The sequence below is a fragment of the Periophthalmus magnuspinnatus genome, chromosome 14 (assembly GCF_009829125.3).
Source record: "Periophthalmus magnuspinnatus isolate fPerMag1 chromosome 14, fPerMag1.2.pri, whole genome shotgun sequence".
Taxonomy (NCBI): domain Eukaryota; kingdom Metazoa; phylum Chordata; class Actinopteri; order Gobiiformes; family Gobiidae; genus Periophthalmus; species Periophthalmus magnuspinnatus.
The window spans coordinates 17377396-17402061 of record NC_047139.1 but is presented as its reverse complement, the minus strand read 5'-3'; the positions used below and the strand labels follow the sequence as shown (position 1 = coordinate 17402061).

Genomic DNA, 24666 nt, shown 5'->3' with positions numbered 1-24666 from the left:
ACCCGCTCTACATAATCCTGTTTTTTTTTTATTTTGCTATTGTGTCCGGAAATCAAGAGATGAACATTAATAACAGACAAATCTGCTAAACCAGTAGTGCAGTCATACATAGCGCAGTTTATACAGTCATAGTTTAACCTAAGCTGGAGGTCAGAATACTGTGGCAGAACTTTTGATTTAACTGTCACATTGTAGATTTGTTGACCTGGTTTATGGTTATAGATATTATTATGTCGTTATGTCATTACTGGGCCTTTCCAAGTGAAACTAAAACTGCCAAAAGGACTTCTCTGACAGCATAAATAAACAAAAGGGAAATACTTTTTTCATAACAGCTTCAGAAAGTGGAGCCATTATTCAAGCTCAAAAACTCATTTGTGATCGTCGTCAGCTGAAATGACTTCGAGTGAAGATAAATGGTGGATTTATGGAGCCAAACAAGTAATGATAAGGTTCAATATTTATGATCAGAAGTTTGGAGATTTCATCCAAAAACAGTGAGTCTCCCATATAAGCTCCATAGAGTCATATTTAAGTCCCCTAGAGTTATATATAAGCCCCATAGAGTCTGTATAAGCCCTATAGAATCATATATAAAAGCCATAGAGTTATATATAAGCCCCATAGAGTCTGTATAAACCCTATAGAATCATATATAAACCCCATAGAGTTATATATAAGCCCCACACAATCATATATAAAAGTCCCATAAGCTCCATAGAGTCTGTATAAGCCCTATAGAATCATACATAAACCCCCTAGAGTTATATATAAGCTCCATAGAGTCTGTATAAGCCCGAAAGAATCATATATAAGCCTTATAACCCCATAGTCATATATAAGCCAGAGTTATATATAAGCCTCATAGAGTCTGTATAAGCCCCATAGAATCATATATAAGCATCATAAGCCCCATAGCGTGATAAACAAGCCCTACAAAGTTATATATAAGAACCATGGAGTCATATATAAGAACCATGGAGTCATATATAAGCCCCATGGAGTCATATATAAGCGGCATAGAGTTATATAAAAGCCCCATAACATAATATATAAGCCCCATGGAGTCATATACAAGCCCCATAGAGTCATATATAAACGCCATAGAGTCATATATAAGCCCCATAGAGACATATATAAGCCCCATAAAGTTATATATAAGCCCCATAGAGTCATTTTTAAATCCATAGAGTCATATACAAGCCCCTCCACTCCACATGAAATTATGGCATCATCTCATCCTGGACCTTGAACATGTTCCAGTTGTTTTCATTAAGGCAGCAGATTCACCTTTGTGTTGTGTTTGTTCCATTTTAGCGCTCTAAGCTCCGTATCTTTTTTATCGTTTTAATGGCGCCTCTACACAGGTCAAGCCGAGGTCTCTGCCTCTTTTTAAGTCGAACTCGAGTGCTTTGGCTTGTCAGCTGAACTCGAAACGCTGTGTCAAACTCAGTTCTGTACATTTTCAAAGATGCTCCCCCATGCAGCATGATGTAACCCATGTGATTATCAGCAGATTTCAGAGGGAGCTGAGGTCGTGTTTGAGCCGTGATGGAAGTGAATGAAAGTACAACGCCATTAGTGCAACTACAATATAACTGTATTCATATGTAAAGTATAAATATATCAGCTGGAGTGATGCCATCTTGGATAAGCCTGATCTGGTGGGAGACTGCAGTGAATATCAGGGGCCACAGTGGGGCAGTAGTGGAGCTACAGTGTTCTGTTTTGTGTCCTTTGGGCAAGACACTTCACCCACTTTGCCTCAGGTTCATGTACAGGTAACTTTATTTATTCTCACAGGTAGAAAAGGTCAAAGGTTTGAGGTCGAAGTTGAGTTCCATACATGAGTTATACAAACAAGTACATCCAAAAATAAAATAATAAGGCTAAAACCATGTAGCTGTCGATAAAAATAAGATAAAACAGTGTGGTGCAGTTTACAGCTGGTTGAAGGCCGATTGCATAGATTATCTGCCTCATTTCTGTCTGTCTGACCAGGGCAACTGTGGCCACGATACAATTCACACCACAGTGACTTTGAGCGTCTGGAAAAAGCACTATATAAGACTGATTGCATTATTATTATCACGGATATGACTCTGGTGCTGGCTTAGAAAATAGTTCATTTTAAACTCCAGTTTCCTCCAGTCCAGACCTTCCAAATGCATTCGTCGTATCCTCATTATTCACCACAATGAGTTCATAAGCACTTTCCACAACTTTCAGGACCAGAGTGAAGTTTGGTCATCATGATAGGGCAAAACGAATAGTGCTCAACTGCATAGAAATACAGCCACTTTAAATCAACTAGAATGTGGAGGTTCAGTAGCATTGATTACAAGTGAAATAAACATTTTGTCTGTCCTACCACTAGGAGGTAGTGTTGTCACAATACTAAAATTTCAAACAATAGAATGTGATTTTTAACATTAAGCGGTAGTACAGTACTTTCTTTTATATTACCATGAGGCGTTACATCTGTGTAATCCATAGACTGTATAAATAAATGGACATAGCTAACCTGCTAGCTCCATATTCCATGCAGGAAGTGATCATGTGTGCGCTTCCGGCTCCATTGACTTTGGCCCCAATTCACTTAACATTGAAAAACTGTGGCCCCTCTCTTTGTAACTGCTGCTGTGAGGCTCGTCATTTTGGTGTTAAAATGTTCGTACTAACCCACTCTACATTATTTATTTTTTTTATTTCACTATTGTGTCCGTATATCAAGATATGAACATTAATTACAGACAAATCAAGCGCCTTGTTTCCCCGAGGTCGCGCCTGCTAGCATTAGTTTTGACAACAGTTTTGATCAACATTGTTGCTAAGCTCCCGCACCTTGCTAAACCAGTGATGTGGGTGGGAAGGGGCGTTACCTTCAACAGCCTCACTCCAGATTGGCTATTTGGTTGCTATGATACTCATAATTGAAATTCCAGATATGGAACTTGGCTCCAAATTGGCCCTTATAACTGCAAGCCACCATGAGACTGAAGCCAAACGCTATAGGTGATGTGACACTCACTTGGTCCACTTCTTTATACAGGCTATGTTTCTGATACAGCTCAAGATCATTCTAAAGTTATTCAGGAAAGGTTAATTTCTGTCCTATCAATGGGACTTTTTTAGTATCAATAGCTGCTTAAAGCCATATCTAATTTTGATACTACTTTTAGTATCGATGAGGATTTCATTTTCGATACTTTTGACAGCCCTAGTAGGAGGTGTAAGAGCCCACACACTGAGACCTATGTGATCTTAATACAGCGCAAAGGGACTTATTTTCAAGGACAATGACAACTGTACAAAGCCTTTAACGTTATAACTGATAGATTTGGAATGGCATTAGCTTACAGGCACACGCAGACCTAGTGTTGAATGGCGTTAGCTTACAAGCACGATGTAATAAATGCATTGTTATTGAATGGAGATATTTCACAAACCTGGCACGATTCTGCACATCCACAGGCTAAAGCTCACACAAAAACAAAGACATAAGAGTCCGAGCATGTGGATATATGCTAATAAAATCACTATAATATTTACGGCGCTTCAGGTCTCACTACCATCAATACCTTTATTTCTCTTTAAAACATGACAAGCCCGCGGCACAGACTCCGCCTTATTAACTTGACTTTGTACAATGTCGTCTATAACAGCCAGTTCCTCGTTCGGGTCTATAGAGGAAACACAGGCCTTATGTTTTATGCATTTGTTCCATGGGCAATGACACGGCACATAATCCGCTTTCAAATCAGCCGGATGGCGCTGTAGGTCTCAGTCACAAAGTCACAGGTAAAATACTGAGGAAGTCATTTGTCAACTCACACGTTTCACCAGTAGAGGTCATCAAAGATAGAGGCTAATACGGCTGCGTAATTAGCTGCAAAGAAATAGAAACTGGACTTTGAAATGTACTAGAATGTCCTCTGCAAATATGAAAATATCACATGGTAAATGGTCACATGTGTATACAGCGCTGTTCCACCTTCAGGACTCAAACATCACGGAACATCACTCATTCACACACTCATTCATACAAGGTGAGGTGGGTTAAGTGTCTTGACTAAGGACACAATTACAGCATTCATCTGTGGGAGCTGGAATCACACCACCAACCTGTGGGTCAGTGGATCTGACCGCTCTACCAATGATCTGACCGTTGTACCAATGATGTTTATGTCCAGTGTGGGATTCAAACCGTCAACCTTCTGATCATTGGACAAATGGACTACCAACTGAGCCACTGTTGTTATATGTGGTAAAAGATTTGTGGAAATTTTGTGGTTGAGGATATGCCACGTGCATGTTTTCATGAAGTAGTTATTGCATGGCCAGGAATGTTCCAAAGTATGGCATTAAACCTGTTGATCGTCATGGAGACAAGCATGCGACAACACTAGCTCATGTCACGGATCATATACCAGACAGTAAAACATGAGACGGCAGGTGAAAATTACATAGCCCACCTTTAATATTAGTATCCAGCAGCTCACAGGGTGTGTCCAATGAGACTAGATTTAATTAAACCCATCAGATCTATATGTTGAAGGTCTTGTATAATATAAATACAGAAATGTATATTTAAAAACACACATTTTCATATGTGCAGATGTGAGCCCTGAGCTGTCAATCACTGAGAGAGCCTGATCCAAGGCCACAGTCCCTCCTCTGTGACAGAGGATCAAACTGACGACAATCTTCCCACATTATTATTACTGAGCAGATGTCCTCCATTTGGACGCAAAAAGCAGAACATCAAAATTACCCCAAATTTTAACTCCAGGCACAGCTTTCTGTGGGACACTTTTGGCTCATTTGATCAGATCTAACCAGCAGCTCCTCACATCCAACTAACGGCTCCTCTGATCCAACTAACGGCTCCTCTGATCTAACCAACGGCTCCTCTGATCTAACCAACGGCTCCTCAGAGCCAACTAACGGCTCCTCTGATCTAACCAACGGCTCCTCAGAGCCAACCAACGGCTCCTCTGATCTAACCAACAGCTCCTTTGATCTAACCAAAGGCTCCTCTGATCTAACCAACGGCTCCTCAGAGCCAATCAACGGCTCCTCTGATCCAACCAACGGCTTCTCAGAGCCAATCAACAGCTCCCCTGAGCCAACCAACGGCTCCCCTGTGCCAATCAACGGCTCCTCTGACCCAACCAACAGCTCCTCTCCAGCAGTGTCTAAACTCATACTTTATGCTCTTGTTTTTTTATGCTCTCACATTTGACACAGCGCGTGGACAGGCCTCTCTTTTTCATCAATAAACATCAATACCAATTTATATTGGATCAATCTTTTGCAAGAAGGCCTATTCACTGACTCAGTTTTATTGATGGTTTATTGATTTCAGATTCCAGACTGTGATGATGTCATACTCACACATGGAGACAGAGACAGTTTTCCTGCTGATTACATCTTCTTTTCCATATTTCACAGCAAATGCTGAACCTGATCATTTCTATTTGTGACTAGTACCAAGAACTCACTGTGATATGTTACAACACTGCATTTTAGCAATATTTATTTAACCTGCCCCATCTGTATTAAATAATATTGGCCTATAGAATGTGGTGATGGCGTCTGAAACTTCTAATAGGTTCTTGCACAACAGCGCCCTCAACCTGTCCAGTTTTATCTCTATGAGGTTTTTACTGAGTCACACTAAAATGAATAAATATTTAAAGATCAGGCAGTGAACAGGGAGCTGTGGGTGGGTTAGGGGTCAGGGGTCAGAGGTTAGGGTGTTAGGGTGAGACAGTGGCCAGGGAGCTCTGGGCGGACGTCACAACATGTTAAACATTACACAAATAAAATGATTACTTCACCAGAGGACACTTCTGTGTTTAGAAAGAGACGCGTTTTTGCCTCAATGCTAACGCTAATGCTAATTTTGAGGCATAATAAATATTAAAACAAGACCACAAACTGAAGTATTCTACATAAAAAAAAAAAAATAAATACAAATTGGATAGTCTTTATTTTCATTAATTTGAATTTTAACAGGTTGTGTGCTGCTGTGCACAAAACCTATTTCTCGGGTTCGTTTATTCTACCCCTCGGTCGCCCCTGGAAACAACATTCAAATGAAGCAGTGAGCAGCAGTTGGTCAGTGAGTTGCCGTCTTGTTTCTATACCTGACCTCACTAATATGAGTGATCAGATGTGGGAGACAAAAGCAGATGCAGTTTGTCCATGTCTCTCCACAGATGGTCCTGGTCACTAGTCAATAAAATTTTTTAAAAGTCACAAACCGGCTCTAATGGGCCTGGTAAACACCACTCAGACAGAGGAGGAGGAGATGAAGGTAACGCCCCTTCCCTCTTGCACCGCCGGTTTAGCAGGGAGCTGGCACTTAGCAACGCTGCCAGTCAAATCTGTTGCTAACACTAGCGGGAGAAACCTCGGGGAAAGAAAGCGCCTGATTTGTCTGTTATTAATATTCATATTTTGATTTACACACACAATAGTGAAATAAAAACACCAGGATCATGAACAGTGAGTTAATATGAACATTTTAAGATCAAAATGACGAGTCTGACAGCAGCATATACACAGAGACGGGTCACAATTTTTCAATGTAGAGTCAATTGGAGTTGATTGAGCCATGATCTCTTAGTGGCTACAGGAACATAGCGATTAGCAGGTTAGCTGTGTCCATTTATATATACAGTCTATAGTGTAGACCACAAGGAGTTGACCATTTTAGTCCCTTTAACCGTTGGTTAAGAGAATTGTTCAAGGAGGACTTATGGTCAGAGTCCTCAAAACTACACCACATGTATTTCCGATCATTCTGATAAAGTTTATAAATAGTGTCAGGGTTGAAGCTTGGAATTCTGAGAGTCTTCCATACGTTGGTGATTGTATTAGCATTCCTGCCTCCCCTGCCTCACAGACTGCTCACATGCCGCAGTGTGTCTGAGCGTGCTGCGTTCACTGCTCATTGTAATAAGGAGAATGGGAGAAATTGCTGACATGGACCTTCTTTTCTCAAACTTTCGTGGATTTCTTCAGCGCGCTGCACTCAAATGCACTGCTGTGTAAGTGTTCATGAAGCCTTCTCTGGCTGTGCTGACGACTCCCATTAGCCCACAGTCAAAAGTTCAGGCTAAGCTCACAGAGAAAAGATAGAGTTTAAGAAGAAGAAAGTAAAGAGAGAGGAAGTATCTGCAGCTCATCAATCAGGCTGAAGTGGACAGGAGCTGACCACAGAGTGTCCACTCTCATAGTGTCCCACTGCCCCTGAGGCGACTGCCCACTGCCCAGATCACGCCAGACCCAGCCCAGCCAAACTTCAGCTTTTGTTCAACTTCCAACTTCTTTTTGAGTTTCAGATTTGATATTTTAAGTTGGAAAAAGATGAAAGTTGGTTAGCACTCTTGCCTCAAAACAAGATGGACCCAAGTTGGAGTCCTGGATGATGCCGCTCATCATTCTGTCAAAATATAGACTTTTAATATACATTTTTTGTTTTCATTTAATTATATATAATTGGGTTGATCCAAAGTAAAGTCAGTTTGAAGACACATTCATTTAAAAGGTATATATTTTCTTAAAGAGGATATTTTGCAAATTAACCTTGGTTAAGGTGCTGTAGCATGTTACAAATCTAATGCACACACTTGTTCCTACTAAATAAATAAATAAAATAAATCACATACACCGCTCAATTATCTCCAAGGAGATTTTTGTCTTCCTGGAATTCCACAATATGACATTGAACTAACATATCTTTAGATGTTAGTATAGCTGAAAAAAAACAACAACATGAATACATTGTTGTGAGGGTGGTCACCTCTCCAAAGATTTAACCTGTAGCTTGGCCTAGTGTCATCACCTGCTGGTTTCCATGGAGAAAGATTAGTTTAATGCAACACTGCAGAATTTTCCAGGCAAAGCACTCACATCTCCAGGGAGACGGTGGTCCTCAGATCTCCATGGAGACAGTGGTCCTCAGATCTCCATGGAGACAGTGGTCCTCACATCTCCAGGGAGACGGTGGTCCTCACATCTCCATGGAGACAGTGGTCCTCATGTCTCTTGTCCTGTTAGACTGTGGTGCCTCCATCTCAGGCCTCTGTGATTCTCAGATGATTTTATACAGAGGAGAAAGCGGCGTGACTGAAGCCAAAAGCAGAACAAGCCTGGCCTGATTTCAGCTCAAAACTGCAGTGATTAAACCATTCAACATGTGACGAGGAGGAGCAGGAGGAGCAGGAGAAACAAGAAGGAGGAAGATGAACCTGACAGAATACAAATCAAGGCTAGAGATTATTTTCATGCAGATAGAAAGTTTGGACACTCCCTCTCATTTAATGATTTTTTTATCTTATTTATTTTATTTTTTTTTACTTTCTCATTTTTTCATACAAACAGAGACAAACAAGACATCAAATATATGAAGTAAGATATAGTGGGTATGGAAAGTATTCAGACCCTTACATTTTTCACTCTGTTGTATTGAAACCATTTGTTAAAATCATTCAAGTAATTTTTCCCCCCCCTCGTTAATGTACACACAGCACCCCATATTGACACACAACACAAAATTGTTGAAATTTTTACAGAATTTAAGGCGGTCTGAATACTTTCCATACGCACTGTATATGAAATTATGTAGTAAAGAAAAAAAACACTCTTTTATATTCATATCTTCAAAGTATCCAATCTTTGCTTTGTCGAAACATATTTAGTGGAACTATTTCACTTTATTTTCTTTACTGCATAATTCCATATATCTTACTTCATATATTTGATGTCTGTGTGTATATAAAATGTAGAAAGTAGTAAAAATAAAGATAAATGAGAGGGTGTGTCCAAACTTTTGGCTGGTATGGTTTATATACAAGTCTGATCAGGTCCAATACATTTACTCATATATTTGTTTCTAGCTACAGACCCATATTATATATGTAGCGTGCGCGGACGTGATTAACCGCTTAGTAATTATGATCATTTATGAATTACGCAACTAGTCGCTTCACTGAGATTGGATCCAGTATTCCTGTATTAATTATATTGTATTTTTATGATACTTCAAAGGAAAATTCACAAATGTTGAATCTCATAATTGACTGTAACGGTCCATTATGTTAATATACCTGTCCATACACAAGTGATAAACAAACGTATTTTCCTCTGCCCACATCACATTAAACCCTCCACAGGCCTATAGATCACTCTAATGTAATCTGAAACCAGCCCCATTGATTTAATTCATTTTGACCTCTCCATATCTGGTGTCATTATCTTTCTCTGGTGCGATCCTTGATTAAAACCTTGTGTAAACAGCGGGGCGCCATGTAAATATTTCCTCTCTTATTTCCAAACACCTCCGAGCTGCACACCGCCACCTATTGCCTGTGCGCTGCCACCTATTGTTAGCCATGTCGCCGTTCAGCTCCCCACGTAGGCTAATTACGGAAGCCTTGCAGCGTGCTAATACTCCCATTAGGGATCATGTATTTTATTAGTCACCCTTCTAGCGCTGGATTGTGGAAGTTAGCTTACTCTCTGTCAGATGTAATTAGCATCTACGGCTATAACATCATTTCACAGTACTCAAATGCGCCACACGCCCACTGCTTCATGCTCATTACGGCTTTCAATCCACAAAACGAATCGCTAAAGTTAAATTGAAAGTCTTTTTTATCTCGATGTTCCAGTTGCGTCTTGTTTGACCTTTTTGCCAGTGTTTGCGTTGTAGGGAAGAGCAGTTTTAATTGTGCCCACAGTGAGCAGTAACTTCCAGGCATGAATCAGACGCATTTGAGCTCAGGGAGGAAGAGGAGTTTAAGTTAATCCCGGGAATCATTCACCAGAGAGTTTGAAAGAAAATGGGGAATCTTGGGGCCTTGTCCAGACAAAAGGCTAGGTCGAATTAAAGTTGGTCAGACAATTAAAACACCTACTTGTAATGTTTAATTTGTGATGTTTTTGTTTTGTCATGGATGGTCCGCAGTTCAGCATTAAATTTATCTTTACCCAGGAGTTTTCAGTTTTCAGAAATAATTGATGATGCCATACTTTCAAATGGAGGGCAAGAGCCAGCTTTCCCTATCGGATACAATTCCATATTTGGAATTCCAACCGTGAGTATCATAGCAACTAAAGAGCCAATCCGGTGCCAGGCAGTTTAAAGGTAAAGGTACTGTCAATCAAACCTGTTGCTAACGCTAGCCTGATTGATCTGTTATTAATGTTCATATCTTGATTTACGGACGCAATAGCCAAATAAAAACCCTAGGATCACGTAGAAAGGGCTAATGTGAACAATTTAAGACCAAAATGACGAGTGTGACAGCAGCAGTTACAGAGAGAGGGACCACAGTTTTTCAACGTAAAGTGAATTTTAGCCAGAGTCGATGGAGTGCGCCCATGATCACTTCCTGTTTGTAACGTGGTGGCTAGCAGGTAAGCTATGTCCATTTATACATACAGGCTATGATTTCAACATAAAGCTGCATTTTAACAATATTCATTCTATCTGTCCCCATCTGCACTAAATATTATTGGGCTATAGAATGTTGTGATGTCGTCTGAAACCCTGTAATACTTTGTCCCCTTGCAGAGTAAAGCCATACTGTGGAACTTTTGTTTTCATTTCAAGCAGGAGCTCAACTTTGAGACGGCTTTAGTTGGGGAAGTGCAATTTTGAGTTATTTTTCCAATTAACTTGAAAAAAAAAAAAGGCACTGATGGAGGCTTATGTGATAACTGCAAAGTACAACATATATTTTCTTTGTATAGTTTTTTGGGACAAATTAATGAAGCTTTGAGGAACCAGAAGTGGATGGGCTCCACTTACTGTAGCCTTGAAACTAGCAAAGAAATAGCTGTAATTGTCATCCAAAAAAAAAAAAAAAAAAAAAAAAAAAAAAAAAAAAAAACCAGAAATAACTCACATCATCAGTTACAACGTCCAAATCACAAAGAACATACTCTCTCTTTTTCCAAACGTGAGACAAAACGACAAAGCCTTGTCCAAAACGGCGCAATCAGGCACAAAATGGCCGCCTTTCTGTCTGCACCAGTCGCCAACAATTCTCCATCGACGAGAGAAGACACCCGGGATCTGTCCAGCCAAACGCCTATCAGTGCAAAGTGGACACATAATCTGCCGTGTTCAATGCCTTATTGGAGAAAAATGCGGAGTAATTTGTGGAGGTTTCGAGCTGAACAGACGATGAGAGATGGAGCACGAAGATCTGCAGGTTTGAGGAGGCAGAGCCGTGTTGGTTAAATGAGACTTTTATGATAAATGGCAGACGGAATGAAAGCTGTCACTGGTGAAATTGAAAAGGTACATCTTAAGTGCACATGGTCACACTCGTACATTTGTTCAAGGATTTGGAATAAAAATGGTTGAATTAGTTTTCCTTTTGTGAGAGAGGGAGCGGAGGGCGAGGCGGCGATCTGGACAGACAGAGAGAGGGGAAAAACGCTGCTCCAAATGGAATCATACGCGAGCTGGCAATTCCGCCTGTTAATTAAAATAAATTGTGTTAGAACGGTTTATAATTAAATGTAAACAATGCAGAGTGGTCTAATTATGTTGGAGTTCTGCTTTTGCAAAGTGAGGAAATACAAAATGAATGAATGTAAAGGAAGATTGTAAGAGGAGGAGCACAATTTTCTCCATGATGATGACATCGCTTTGCCTGGAATCATGGAATTTCATAGTGTAGCTTTAAACTTGTACATCCTGCTTTCGTGAAATTCCAGGTGTTTTTACTGCTCAAAAATACTTTCATTCTTACTGCGAACAAGATCATCTCTCCACGGAGCTGACCAGTAACTTTGGCCAGGTTGAATAAGCGGAAGAAAATGGAAATGAATGGTACTTGGAAAATAATAGTTTTTTAATTTCACACAAGAAATAATGATCAGAAATTAGCTGGAAAAAGTTTCCATAAAAACTTTTCAGGGTTAAATCGACACCAACAGTGAGTTCTATGGATGAGCGGGCTCTTTCTCTCCAGCTTTTCTCTGAGTGCAGAGCATAGACTGTATAAAGAAGTGGACTGAGGGAGTGTGACGTCAGCCACAGCATTCATCTCCAGTCAAATGAAGCTCATCGAGGCTAAAGCAGTTACAGGGGCCAATTTGAAGCCAAGTTCCATATTTGGAATTCTGACTGAGTATCATAGCAACCAAAGATCCAATCATGAGCAAGGCTGATGTACGTAATGGCCCTTCCCACCTGCAACACTGGTTTAGCAGGGAACAGGTTCTTAGTAACGATGTCAATCAAACCTGTTGCTAATGCTAGCGGGAGTGCCCTCAGCAGCCCGATTGATCTGTTATAAATATAATATATAAATAGCAAAATAACAACCAGGATCATGTAGCAGTTACAGAGAGATGTAACAATTTTTCACTATAAAGTGAAATGGAGTCGATGGAGCCTTAAGCGCCCTTGTTCACTTTCTGTTTGGAACGCCGCAGCTAGCAGGTTGGCTATGTCCATTTAATATACAGTTTGTGGTGCAGAAGCGCACGGGCCGGTTTGGGACCACAATCACTCATTTGCATTTACCTGATTTCACTTCCTACGCGGACGCAGCATAAAGACCATTTATCTTCATTAACTCTGGATCAGAAAAAATTAACAACAGCTTGAAGTTTGGTCCCAAGACAAAGACTCTACCTCGTCTTGAACCAGAACCTCGTCTCTCTTCACTGTTTCCTATTCACTGCATTGGCCTGACCTTGCCAAACTTACACCTTCCTCACCGGACCAGTCCACATGAATAAACAACACTCTGTGGGACCTGGGCTCCAGCGAGAGGGGCAAGGTCAGCGCCCTCCGCCCCAGTGTCGAGGGCCCAGATCAGGCAGAGCGGCCCCTCTCCGACGCCCCCTGTGGGACGAGGGAGGCTGAACCGCTGCAGGGCTCATGATGTGGGGAGATTTACAAAGAGCAACTGTTAAATATTTATAGCACAACACCATATTAAATGGTGAAGAAAGTAAAGGTTCTTTTCAATCAGTGAGTGTTGGTAATGAGCCAAACTTAAAAAGAACAAAGCTACATCTGTGACTGTATAAATATATAAAATGTATTATTTCAGTTTTTATTTAATATTTGTGTCTTTCATGTGAGCAGTAGAATGCTGTTCTGAGCTTCAAAACACATCTGATGTCCAGGATCTTTACAGTTTTAGTCTTTTGGTTTAGTTTCGGGTTAAGCAGCAGCAGGTTACACACGGTGCTCTTTATGGAGTGAAACGGCAAAAAACATTTTTCTTAAACATTACTTCCTCAATAGGCACTAGCTCCTCCGATTCATGTGATATCAGAAACAGTTGGCGGCTAACACAGGCTCAGGGGAGGACTAGGCTGAATCGTATAAATCTAACTTTTTCGAGCTTTGAAGATTTAAACGTTCTCAAAAGTTCATGTTGTGAAAATAGAGAAGAAACACTATAAAACCCACCCTTTGCGAAAGCTCTGGATGCCCTGTCAGCCGACCATAGGCAGTTTGCATTCTATTCTATGGGAGACTTTTATCTGGGCCGGAGATCCTGGGAGCTGCAGTACCTAGAGAGGCCACTAGTCTATGTCGCACCAGGACAAGCTGAGTGTCTTATCCAGTTCTTTTAATAGATCCATGATGACAGGACTCTAGAAGGATCTAGACGCTGCACCTCGTCTCATCCACCCCCAAAAACCACCACCAGGATCAAACCAGGGCACGTGTGAACTCCACCCACAAAACCTCCACCAGGATCAAACCAGGATCAAACGAAGGCACGTGTGAACTCAGGCTGCATAAATGATACAAACCATTAAGCACTGGCCCTTTACCATCACGAGCTCATCATCGTCTCACTGCTGTAAGATACTCAGCTCTTGTCGTTTCTGTTTTCTGTACTGTTTAAATGTGGGATGCATCCCAGTGTGAAGCCCTCATGTTTAATTCAGATTCAGGAAACTGTACCACCACAGACCCACAGACCCACAGTCCACAGACCCATAGACCACAGACCCACAGACCACAGACCCACAGACCCATAGACCCACAGTCCACAGACCCATAGACCACAGACCCACAGATCACAAACTCATAGACCAAAGACTCACAGACCCACAGACTACAGATCCACAGGCCCACAGAGCAGCACACAGCGCGGCTCTGGACCAAAAATACCTCTACTTGTGATTGAAGTTTGCATGGTCTTTTCCCATCATGCACCACTTTCCGTCACACGACCCCAATTCAGGTCAAGCCTCTCCAATCTCCTCCACTGCGGCTAAAAGCATTTCCTTGTCAGTCGCCCGAGTTAGCGGCTAAGGTTAGTGGCTAAACGTATTTGCCAAATTATCTATGAAACCAATTGATTTTGTTAGGTAAAAGGGGCGATTGAAAGGCAAAAGACACTTGGCAGCACAGAGGGATCGGAGAGGTTTTGAATGATGGTCTGACTCAACCCACGATCTCAAAATTATACAAGCCAAATTCACTCAAACACATTTCCATTTCATCGCAGACTTCCACAAACTCTCACTCTGCCCAGAAATGATGCTAGTTTAAAACTCTGCAGCAGGCAAGAGAGCTGGACTGCTCAAAGACTGACAAATATGAATATTTTAAAGTTTTGTAATGAGCTGTTTGGTGAGTCTGTGTCCATAACAAACCCCACTAAAGTGAAATATATTTAAAAAGCGCTCTGTCTGTTTGCAATTGTAGCATACTAATTACTGACGGTGATGAGTTTATAAGCAATTTTCACAACTTTCAGAGGTCGTCACTGTAATGCAAACAATATCTAGCATGCTAACTGCGTACAGTTCTTACTTCTTGGTTCACTGATGATTAAAAAGCTTTATAATCAGATGCAGACAGCACACAGCAGTCTCATATTAACCTTAAAAGCTGCTTTTACACACCATATACACACCATATACGTACTGAGGCTAAACAAATATGACTTTATTTTACATTTTGGTTCCATACCTCAGAACTGACCCTGTTCAGACACAGACACTTGGATAAAAATCAGCTCAATAAATATGAACATGCCACACCTCATTAAAGCCCACAGTTTTTATTTTTCATTCTGCAGATTTATGTTGTTCATTGCTGTCCTGAAGGTGGCACTAGTTTCTTTGTCAAAAGTTACTGAAAACAGCTGGGTCAAAGTTCAGGGGTCACACATGGACTATAAGACCATTGATCTAATAACTGGTTAAGTATATTGCAGCTTAGAGTTGTATCGAGTTCAACTAGTGGCCACTCATTGGTACTACAATGAAAAAATAACTCCTTCCCAAAAAATTTTCTCATAGAGCACAATTTAAACACAAACTACTCATGTTTGGCTGACAGGGACTGACAGGGATGGACAGGGACTGACAGGACACCTACAACTTTCACAAAGGTCAAATTTTGTGGCAATTTTTAACTTATTTTCAGATTAAACTTTTTCTCAGCTCAAAATCTGTCTGTTGTCTTAAAACAACTCGTTTTAATCATTAGCTACTAAGCTCTGTGTACGCCCTAGCTAAGCTCAAGCTCTGATTGGTTAGAGCGGTCCCATGGTACAACATAAGTGAGCGATGTGGACGAGCCCAACTGTCATGAATGACCCGCAGATTTAAAACATGGTTTAGAAGCTCCTGCAAGCACAAACATTAGCATTTATATTATTTATTACTCCCTTGCCTCTTGTGCAGTTGCTCCACTCGCTCTCGTCACACAAAGTCTATTGGGGAGTAGCTCAACTGTGCATGGTTCATGGGCAAGTTCGGATGTACCTAGCTGCTAAAGGCTAAACTCGCACCATGGGTTCAGTGGGCGGCCATGTTTAGGCCACACATATATAGGTCACACATATTATATATATGTTCCAGACACTCAAAGTGCTCTTTACATTAAGGAACTACTCACCCATTCACACACACATATTCATACTCCAGATACACCAGTGTACACAGAGACTGGGAGTGAGGTGGGTTAAGTGTCTTGTCCAAGGACACAATGACAGCATTCATCTGTGGGAGCTGGAATCGCACCACCAACCTATCGGTCAGTGGATCTGACCGCTCTGCCAGTGTTGTTTTTGTTGAGAGCAGGAACTGAACCGCCAAGCTTCGGATCAGTGGAGAAACACTCCATCAACTGAGCCACTGTCGCTCCCAAATTGCAATACTTTAATGCGCTGACTTACTAAGAGCGGTGGATTTAATACAGCTCCTCTCAGAAACAAGTTTTACAGAAACTTCTTGGCACAAACGTTCAAATGGAGCCTCACGGTCGGCTGAATAAAGCAGACAAATAGGATTACACTTTCACTTGTGTTTAGATTCAAATGCACTTCCTGAAAAATGATGCAATTGATCCAAGTTTGAGAAATAACAACGGAAAGTCCTGACTTTACACAAAGTTTATGTTCTTAGTTTTTTCCTCTTCATCAAACATGAAAAATACATCTATTTAAAGCCTCTGTACCTGATTTGTCTTAAAAAGTAGAACTAGTTCATTTTGAACAGTTTGCAGTCGTCCAAACTTATTCCTCACTTGCCTTTTGCATTCAGAGCATCCTAAGTATTTCCATGAGCTTTTCATAGCTCTCAGAGAGCAGATCAGAGTTTTGCCACTAACAATAACTAGCATGCTAACACACACTTCCTGATTATTAGACAATAAAATGATTCATCATTAGATTCAGACAGCAGCAGACTTATTTCTACCTCAAGAGCCTCTTATATGATATATCTGCACTGGGGCGAGAAAAATGTTTCTCAAATCTGAGGTTTTATGAGTCAAATGTAAAAGTAAAAAGTTTCCCCTGAGACACAGTTTACTGAAGCAAGTCGACTATAGCCATTTCCCACCAGAATAACCTTCAGATTTAAGTAAGCATCACATCTTCAATTCTCATTATTGAAATATAAATGTGAAGTAAGAAAGACTTGTCTTTTAAATATGTAGACATAGCTCCCAGCTCCTCTCAAGGCTAAGCAAAGGTCCTCCAGCTGAAACATCAACATGCAAAACTTTGTTCATGACCTGAAATAAACTACATATATGTATATGAACTTCATATAAACGACCCCAAATAATTATATTTCACACCAAACTGAAGAAGTATTTATCACATTGCCTGGGCTCAAATTTGTGTACGCACTCACATCATGCAGACCTCGCCTCTTAGGGCTGAGTGACATCTTTGATTTAACCAATTGAAAGTTTGAAAATCAAGAGTGAAACAGACACTGGTCAAAAATAGACAGATTAACAACATCCATAGAAAACAAGCAGGTGTTTGGGTGCAGGTCAAAGGTCACATTTTGCATTATTTTTGTTGCTTAAAGCTCCCAACTTCAGCACTCACCATGTGATCTGGTGCAGCTCGCCATCTACTGACAGCAGAGGGAATTACCATGGACAAAAAATTTAACTAGCTGATAACTGACATGCCCAAGAGTGAATGAAGCAAAATACAACTCCAGGTATGTTTTTGATGAGAGCACAATATTAGAACATGGTTAAAACCTAACCCTTAGCATTCCAGGTCATTTTGGTAAAATAGCCTTTGTTCTGACCTCTCCAAATTAAAATGATCACCATTATTGAACCCTCAGTAGTAAATGCACATGTTTGGGGTCTTTGTAAAGGCAACACCCTATAGTTTTACCCACAGGTGTCAGAATCACTGTAAGTTTGTCTGCTGAGCGTTTATACACTTTGGAACACATATAAAAAAAAAAAATTCTCATCCTCGCCTAAATTTTTTGTGTGAAAATGAAGGTGTAGAAAGCTACACTAGGGAGCTGGGGCCAAAAAATACACTGTATCTCAACTGACAAGATTGTTGACCACTTACATTTAAAATTTGAGGTCAATACCGATAAAAATGAAAGTTTTACACTCATTTTATCATCAGTAAGTCCAGGCCTCTCCAAACCTATCCAAATGGAGACATTTGGAGAACGTTTGGAAAAACTGCAATCACTTTTGAATGTTTCAACCCACAGACATCAGTGAGGCTCTACTGAAAACTCACACTGAGAGGAATCTGTATCTGCACACCCAGCTGCTCAACACAATATATAATGTATATTTCTATATAAAATATAGTCAAAACAAGTGGTATGAGTCAAAATAAATATATATTTACAAACCACACACTGCAAACAGTGAACAAATACACACTGGAAAGTAAAAACACACTGTACATGATTGTACAGTGTGACAGTGGCTCAGTGGTTAGAGCTTTGGTCCCCCAACCCGAAGGTTGGAGTATCGAGTCCCGCTCGGACCAACTTCTGTCATTGTGTCCTTAGTTCTGTCATTGTGTCCTTAGACAAGACACCTCGGTCGTGTACTTCCTTTGTTTTGTCCATTTCGTCATGTTTAAAACACAAAACTGTTGCGTAAAATTACACAATTACGTGCGCGTAATTTTACACGCAGATCTTTGTATCCAGTCTCCTCCTCTTACGCACGCAGCATAGTCAGTCTGTTTACGGGAAACCACTGCATGTCATGCATCCTCAGGTTCCGTTGCTCATTGGCTTTAAGGGGAAAACATCACTAAATGTGAGTAATGTAACATTTGATTCTACAAGGGGGAGATTGGGGCGTACTCTTTCAGTCATCTGTAGCTCTCACTCACTGTCCGCGGCTCCAGTAACCCACAGCCCCCACCTTATTGGCCAACTTTGGTGTCAATCACAAGCTAACAAGTTTGTTTTGCAATGAGGGACAAAGTTGGTGCTGTCAGAAGTTTATTATGCTTGAAATCGACAAAAGAAATGCAAAAAAGTGACAGAGCAGATTTCTCTTTCCTGCAGCAGATTGGACATGGCGGATCTAACTTCCTTTGTGGAGATAATTTCTTGACTACATTATATTCTCTGGACCTTTACGGAACGAATGAGCCCAACTTTGTGTGAATATGTTGATGTTTGACAGAACCAGAGCGCTCAATGGTAAGTGAAGTCCAAATCCACATTTCTGACTTCTCTGTAAAAACGGCTTTTCTGTCAGCACTGTGGTAATTACAGGTGTAAATGGTTTACATATTCAGAAAGATGAATGTCGTAGCTTTCACTTGATGTGTAAATTGTTTGTGTGGGTGACGCAAAAATACACGTACATTGCTGTAAATTTGTAACATAAAGGAACGTCAAGTGGTTTAAAGTTTAAATTATGAGTCATTTTAGGTTTGGCTCCAAGAAATGAATGAACTGTTCTAAAGAAGTATGAAAACCCAAAATGTGTGTACTTACTATGGGTAACCCACACGCTGTATCAAAACTTGGACTAAATCTAGACTAGACTAGGGTTGAAACAGGATCAGAACAAAACAGAAACAACTAAACTGGACTCAAACCAAGACCAAATCAGTACAAGTGTGCTATTTTTTTTTCATTCCATGTCCAAAAGTGCATAGTGTAGCATTTCTAGTGCTGTATGCCTCCATGAGATATGACTTTGTCTTAAAATGTCCAGCAATATCTATCTATCTATCTATCTATCTATCTATCTATCTATCTATCTATCTATCTATCTATCTATCTATCTATCTATCTATCTATCTAATCATTTATTGACTTTCATGCATTCTTACTGCCCTGCAACTTGAGCTGGTGGAGTCAAAACATTAATGCCATACTGTGGAACATTACATCTCAAGAAGCATGTGAGCCCAACATGTGTATACTTAGGGGTGCGTTCACATACACACCACATCTAAACTCAGACTTAACCTGGACTAAACGTGGACTAGACCAGGGCTGGACGATGATTAAGACCAAACCAAGAACCAAACCAGGTCCACATTAGGACTAAACTGAACTCAAACCAGGATCAAGCCAGAGATCATTCTATAAACTGTATATATTTGGATTTTTTCCTTTGCCCCTATCCTTCCACAGATGCCTTGACCCAAAAAATATTTCCTACATTAAAGCTGAAGTGGTACTTACTATGGTGAAGTTCATGACCTTGAGGATCCAGATGGTGAGGGCCAGGTTGATGAGGATGAGGATCATGAGGAGAAGAACGAAGAAGTAGAGGCAGCGTTTCCTCCAGCCGTAGATCCCCACTTTGTAGATCTGAGGTTTGTCGGAGCTCTGCACATTGTTCCTATGAGAGCACTGTTCCTGGGTCATCTGTGACAACACAACAAACACACACACAGACAGGGGGCGCTGTGGTTAGAGGCTGCAGGCTGGACCGGAAAACTGCAGTTATGAGAGAATGAATTTCGTATTACACTGCACGAGATGAAATGACTTCATCAGATCAATTTCCAGCACAATTTTCCATTAACCCATTTTAACGTCTTTAAACTGGAGCTAAATGCACCGCGCGGTCAGGCGGCCGGGGTTCAAAACAATTTTTTACTTCATTAAAGAATGTGTGAGGTAATTGTGAGATAACACATTTTATGAGGACCTTACAGAGGATATTAAGAATTCACCAAGTTTTAACTCTACAGAGGACATTAAGAACTGTATTCAGTCTTTTGTTACAGAATACTGAGATTTTTGAAAATGAGAATCACTTTGGTAAAGTGGACTGTCGGACTCGTCTTACTTCTTCACAAAAATACATCCAAAAACATCTTGAAAATCCACAAATTATAAAACTTTTTGGTGATTGGTCATCTAAGCTGTCTAAGTTTGCAGCTCTATAAGGACTTTGGTGTTTGGTTTCAGTTCCTTTTGATTTAAAGTTGAACTAAACACAAAATCAGCTTTTAAAATGTGTTTATGGTGTTTAAATAGTGCTGTTCCTATCCATTATCGCCAATTGTAATGCAAACTAGGTAGATTTGTAGCTTTGCGATCAAAAACTAAGTGTGTGCTGCCTCCAGTGACCCCTGCAGTTTCAAGTACTATGTGACATCACTCTGATTACAGCCTGGTGTTTCTGATTGCAACATCTGGCTGCAGGGGCGGGGTTGTGGATACCTGTTAGACCAATCACGCTGTTCCTCATACGTCCAGACCCCGCCCCTCCTCCCCCTCACTCTCCCCTTTAGTCCTCCATGTACTTCTCAGTTTACAATCTCTATTTGAAATGTGTACTTAATACATTTTCTGAATTCAAGAATCTACTTCACCAAAACACACAACACTGAAGAGCCATGTTTTTGGCCAATGCTCTAATTATTATTATCATTAGTATTTTTTATATGTAAATTTTAATGATAAAGTAGCAAAGCTGTTTCACGGCTGGAAACAGTTGATCTCCAGCCGTCGTCTTTATCTGCATATAGTTCCTTCGTTATCATTTCTTATTCAAAACTGAGGGACATAAAGTACCAGATTCATGCATGTAAACAACAAGAGCCACTGATGTGTTCCTTCTGCCTCAAAGTGAAGACGATCATTATAACTCTGTGCTCCTGTGTTAATACAGGCCTGTAGCTCTATGTGGATCCTGTGGTATCAATAATTGGCTCCTGCATTTCCCTACCTCCTGTGGCAGAGCTGTGTAAATAAAACAGAGGAAACACAAGCATAAACTGAACCTTAAACATGAAGCGAGACACAGTGAGAACATGCAAACTCCACCCTGCACAAAATCTGGGTCCTATGATAGTGCTTCAAAATGATTTGGAGATATGCAAAAGTAGAAACTCTTGTATATGGTCTATAATTTCAAAATAAGACGCAAAAAACTGATAAAATAAATAAAATCGTGACGTGTACAGTTCATTCATGCTTTGTCTGATACTTGAACCTCAGCCTGGAATAATTTACCAACAAAGATTCTAACAGCATTCGGCTCCAGTCAAATGAAGCTCATGGAGGCTGGAGCAGTTATAGGCGTGAATTTGGAGCCAAGTTCCATATTTGGGATTCCGACCAAGAGTATCATAGCAACCAAAGGGCCAATCAGAAGCGAGGCTGTTGAAAGAAACGCCCCTTCCCACCCACACCACTGGTTTAGCAGGGAGAGGGCGCTTAGCAACTTTGTCAATCACCCCTTTTTTAACATTAGTGGGGAAAGAAAGCAGCTGATTTATCTGTTATTAATGTTCATATCTTGATTTACAGACACAATAGTGGAAAAACAACAACTCAGGATCAAGTACAGCCAAAATTATGAAAATGACAGTAATAGTTACAGAGAGAGGAGCCACAGTTTTTCAATAGACATTTAACTGGATCCGGAAGCGCGCCCTTGCTCACTTCCTATTTAGAAAGCGGCGGCAAAGCATCGACCCAGAGACCAGCAAATGACAAACCCTCCATCAGAAAAGTTACAGCTTGATTAACATCTCATCATCGAGTCCCCATCGTTTTCTCAAAGCCACAAACTCTGCCATTATAAAGTCAATGAGCACAGTTGGACTTAGAACGTCCAGGTCCCTTTGTCCTTCGCTCGGCCTGTTTTATATTCATGCTTTGGCTGCGTCGCCTCCATTTGGTAGATTTGTAACAACAGCGTCCCTGCTATCTTCCCCCTCAATAGACCGTCCAGGAAAACAATATGTGGACATAGGCATTCTGCACACGGAACACACTGACTTCTATTGGGGTCTTTAGTTGACGATCATTTTGACCGACGAGCGTAAAAGTGGCCATCTCTCCATTATCGGCGCGTAGCATTGATGTGAAGATAGCTGCGATTAATGTTGATTCTAATTGTGTGGCGCTGAAGACCAGTCCATTGTTAACTTAAATGGTGTAATAACTCTGGCAGAATGCAATGCAATCTCAGACGGGCTAATGGACGGCCCCCAGGCAGGTCTGACATGCTCCAACATTAGCAGCTAAATGCTAGCCAGACGAATGGCCACGCAGACAGAAATTGTAGGGTCATATGGATGGATAATGTGTTGGAGTTATACTTGAGAAGAATAATGGAAGTTTGTAAAAAAATAAAAAATAAAAAAAGAGGCTGGGCGTTCAAACATCGCAATGACACAATACCTTTCCACAGCAGCAGGTGGCGCTAGTGGATAAACTGTACTTTTGTAAATAAACTAGTTAAAAAGCATGTGTTTTGACTGTATCATTAGCGTTTGGACAGTGATGGAGGCACTTCAGTTTGGATGCACACAAAGCTAAAATGACGCTAAGCTAACTGCAGCACATTATGCACATGTAAAAGACACGTGTGGAGATTTGTTTATTTGAAGTTAAAATGTGAAAAGTGTATTTTCTGAATGCAGAGCGCTCGGTGTGCCGGCGAAGATGCATATTCTACAAATGAATCTTCCAAAAAACTGCTCCCCTGAGCTCCCCTGACCTCCTCTGAGCTCCTTTCACCTCTTCTGACCTCCTTTGGGCTCCTCTGAGGTCTGATGTTGTTATTCACAATAAACAGCTCAAAAACTCTGACCAGTTTAGACTGGACTGTGAACTGGAGTTTGTAGTGCATTGGTGAAAAAGAGCCTTATTTTGGTGCATAACAATATTGCTATATGGCTCTGCTCCTCTGGCTCTGCTCCTCTGGCTCTGCTCCTCTGGCTCTGCTCCTCTGGCTCTGCTCCTCTGGCTCTGCTCCTCTGGCTCTGCTCCTGTCTGTTCCTGTCTGCCCCTCTGGTTCAGTTCCTGTCTACTCCTCTACTCCTCTGCTCCTCTGGCTCTGCTCCTGTCTGCTCCTCTGTCTCATGTCCACCGACTCTGCTCCTCTAGCTCTGCTCCTCTGGCTGTGCTCCTCTGGCTCTGCTCCTCTGGCTCTGGTCCTCTGGCTCTGGTCCTCCGACTCTGCTCCTCTGGCTCTGCTCCTGTCAGCTCCTCCTACTCTGCTCCTCTGGCTCTGCTCCTCTGGCTCTGGTCCTCCTACTCTGCTCCTCTGGCTCTGCTCCTGTCAGCTCCTCCTACTCTGCTCCTCTGGCTCTGCTCTTGTCAGTTTCTAACTCATTACCACTTCACATTTATCTCAATAGTCTTTTGCTAATTGCATCAGCACATTTTGTCTAATGGAAAACAGGCAGAAATCGGTGTGTTTTTGACCAGGGTCAGTTTGGCAAACAAACATCTCTCTGAGCTGCTGGACTCGAGACACATCTGTGCCACAGAAATAGAAAATAAATAAAAGTTAATCCCAAAGGAGGAGAGAAGACCTCTGCTGCTGCCAGCTCTGAAAGAGGAGCAGACGAGAGAGGAGAGAGATGGAGAGACAGAGAGAGAGAGAGAGACAGTGAGAGAGAGAGAGAGAGAAAGAGAGACAGAGAGGGAGGGAGAGAGAAGACCTGTGCTGCTGCCAGCTTTGAAAGAGGAGCAGACGAGAGAGGAAGAGAGAGATGGAGAGACAGAGAGAGAGGGAGAGACAGTGAGAGAGAGAGAGAGACAGAGAGGGAGGGAGGGAGAGAGAGAAGACCTGTGCTGCTGCCAGCTTTGAAAGAGGAGCAGACGAGGGAGGAAGAGAGAGATGGAGAGACAGAGAGAGAGAAGGGGACAGAGAGAGCGGGGAAGAGAGAGAGAGAGACAGACAGAGAGACAGACAGACAGAGAGAGAGACAGACAGAGAGACTGAGAGAGAGAGATAGACAGACAGACAGAGAGACTGAGAGAAAGAGAGAGACAGACAGACAGAGAGAGAGAAACAGACAGACAGAGAGACTGAGAGAGAGAGACAGACAGAGAGAGAAAGAGAGAGATCCCCAGCAGCTGCCTGCTATGAAATAGAGGTAGATGAGAGAAGATGAGAGAGATGGAGAGACACAATGAGAC

At 41.3% G+C, this 24666-nt stretch overlaps 1 protein-coding gene across 1 annotated transcript in view; it reads right to left on the bottom strand.

Moving 5' to 3' along the window:
- The window catches only part of sgcd (sarcoglycan, delta (dystrophin-associated glycoprotein)), a 78820-nt gene that overhangs the window by 32327 nt on the left and 21827 nt on the right, over positions 1-24666 (bottom strand). The window contains exon 2 of the mRNA XM_033977767.2: positions 19957-20142. Within this exon, the coding sequence (XP_033833658.2) occupies positions 19957-20142 (186 nt within the window). The remainder of the gene's footprint in view (positions 1-19956; positions 20143-24666) is intronic.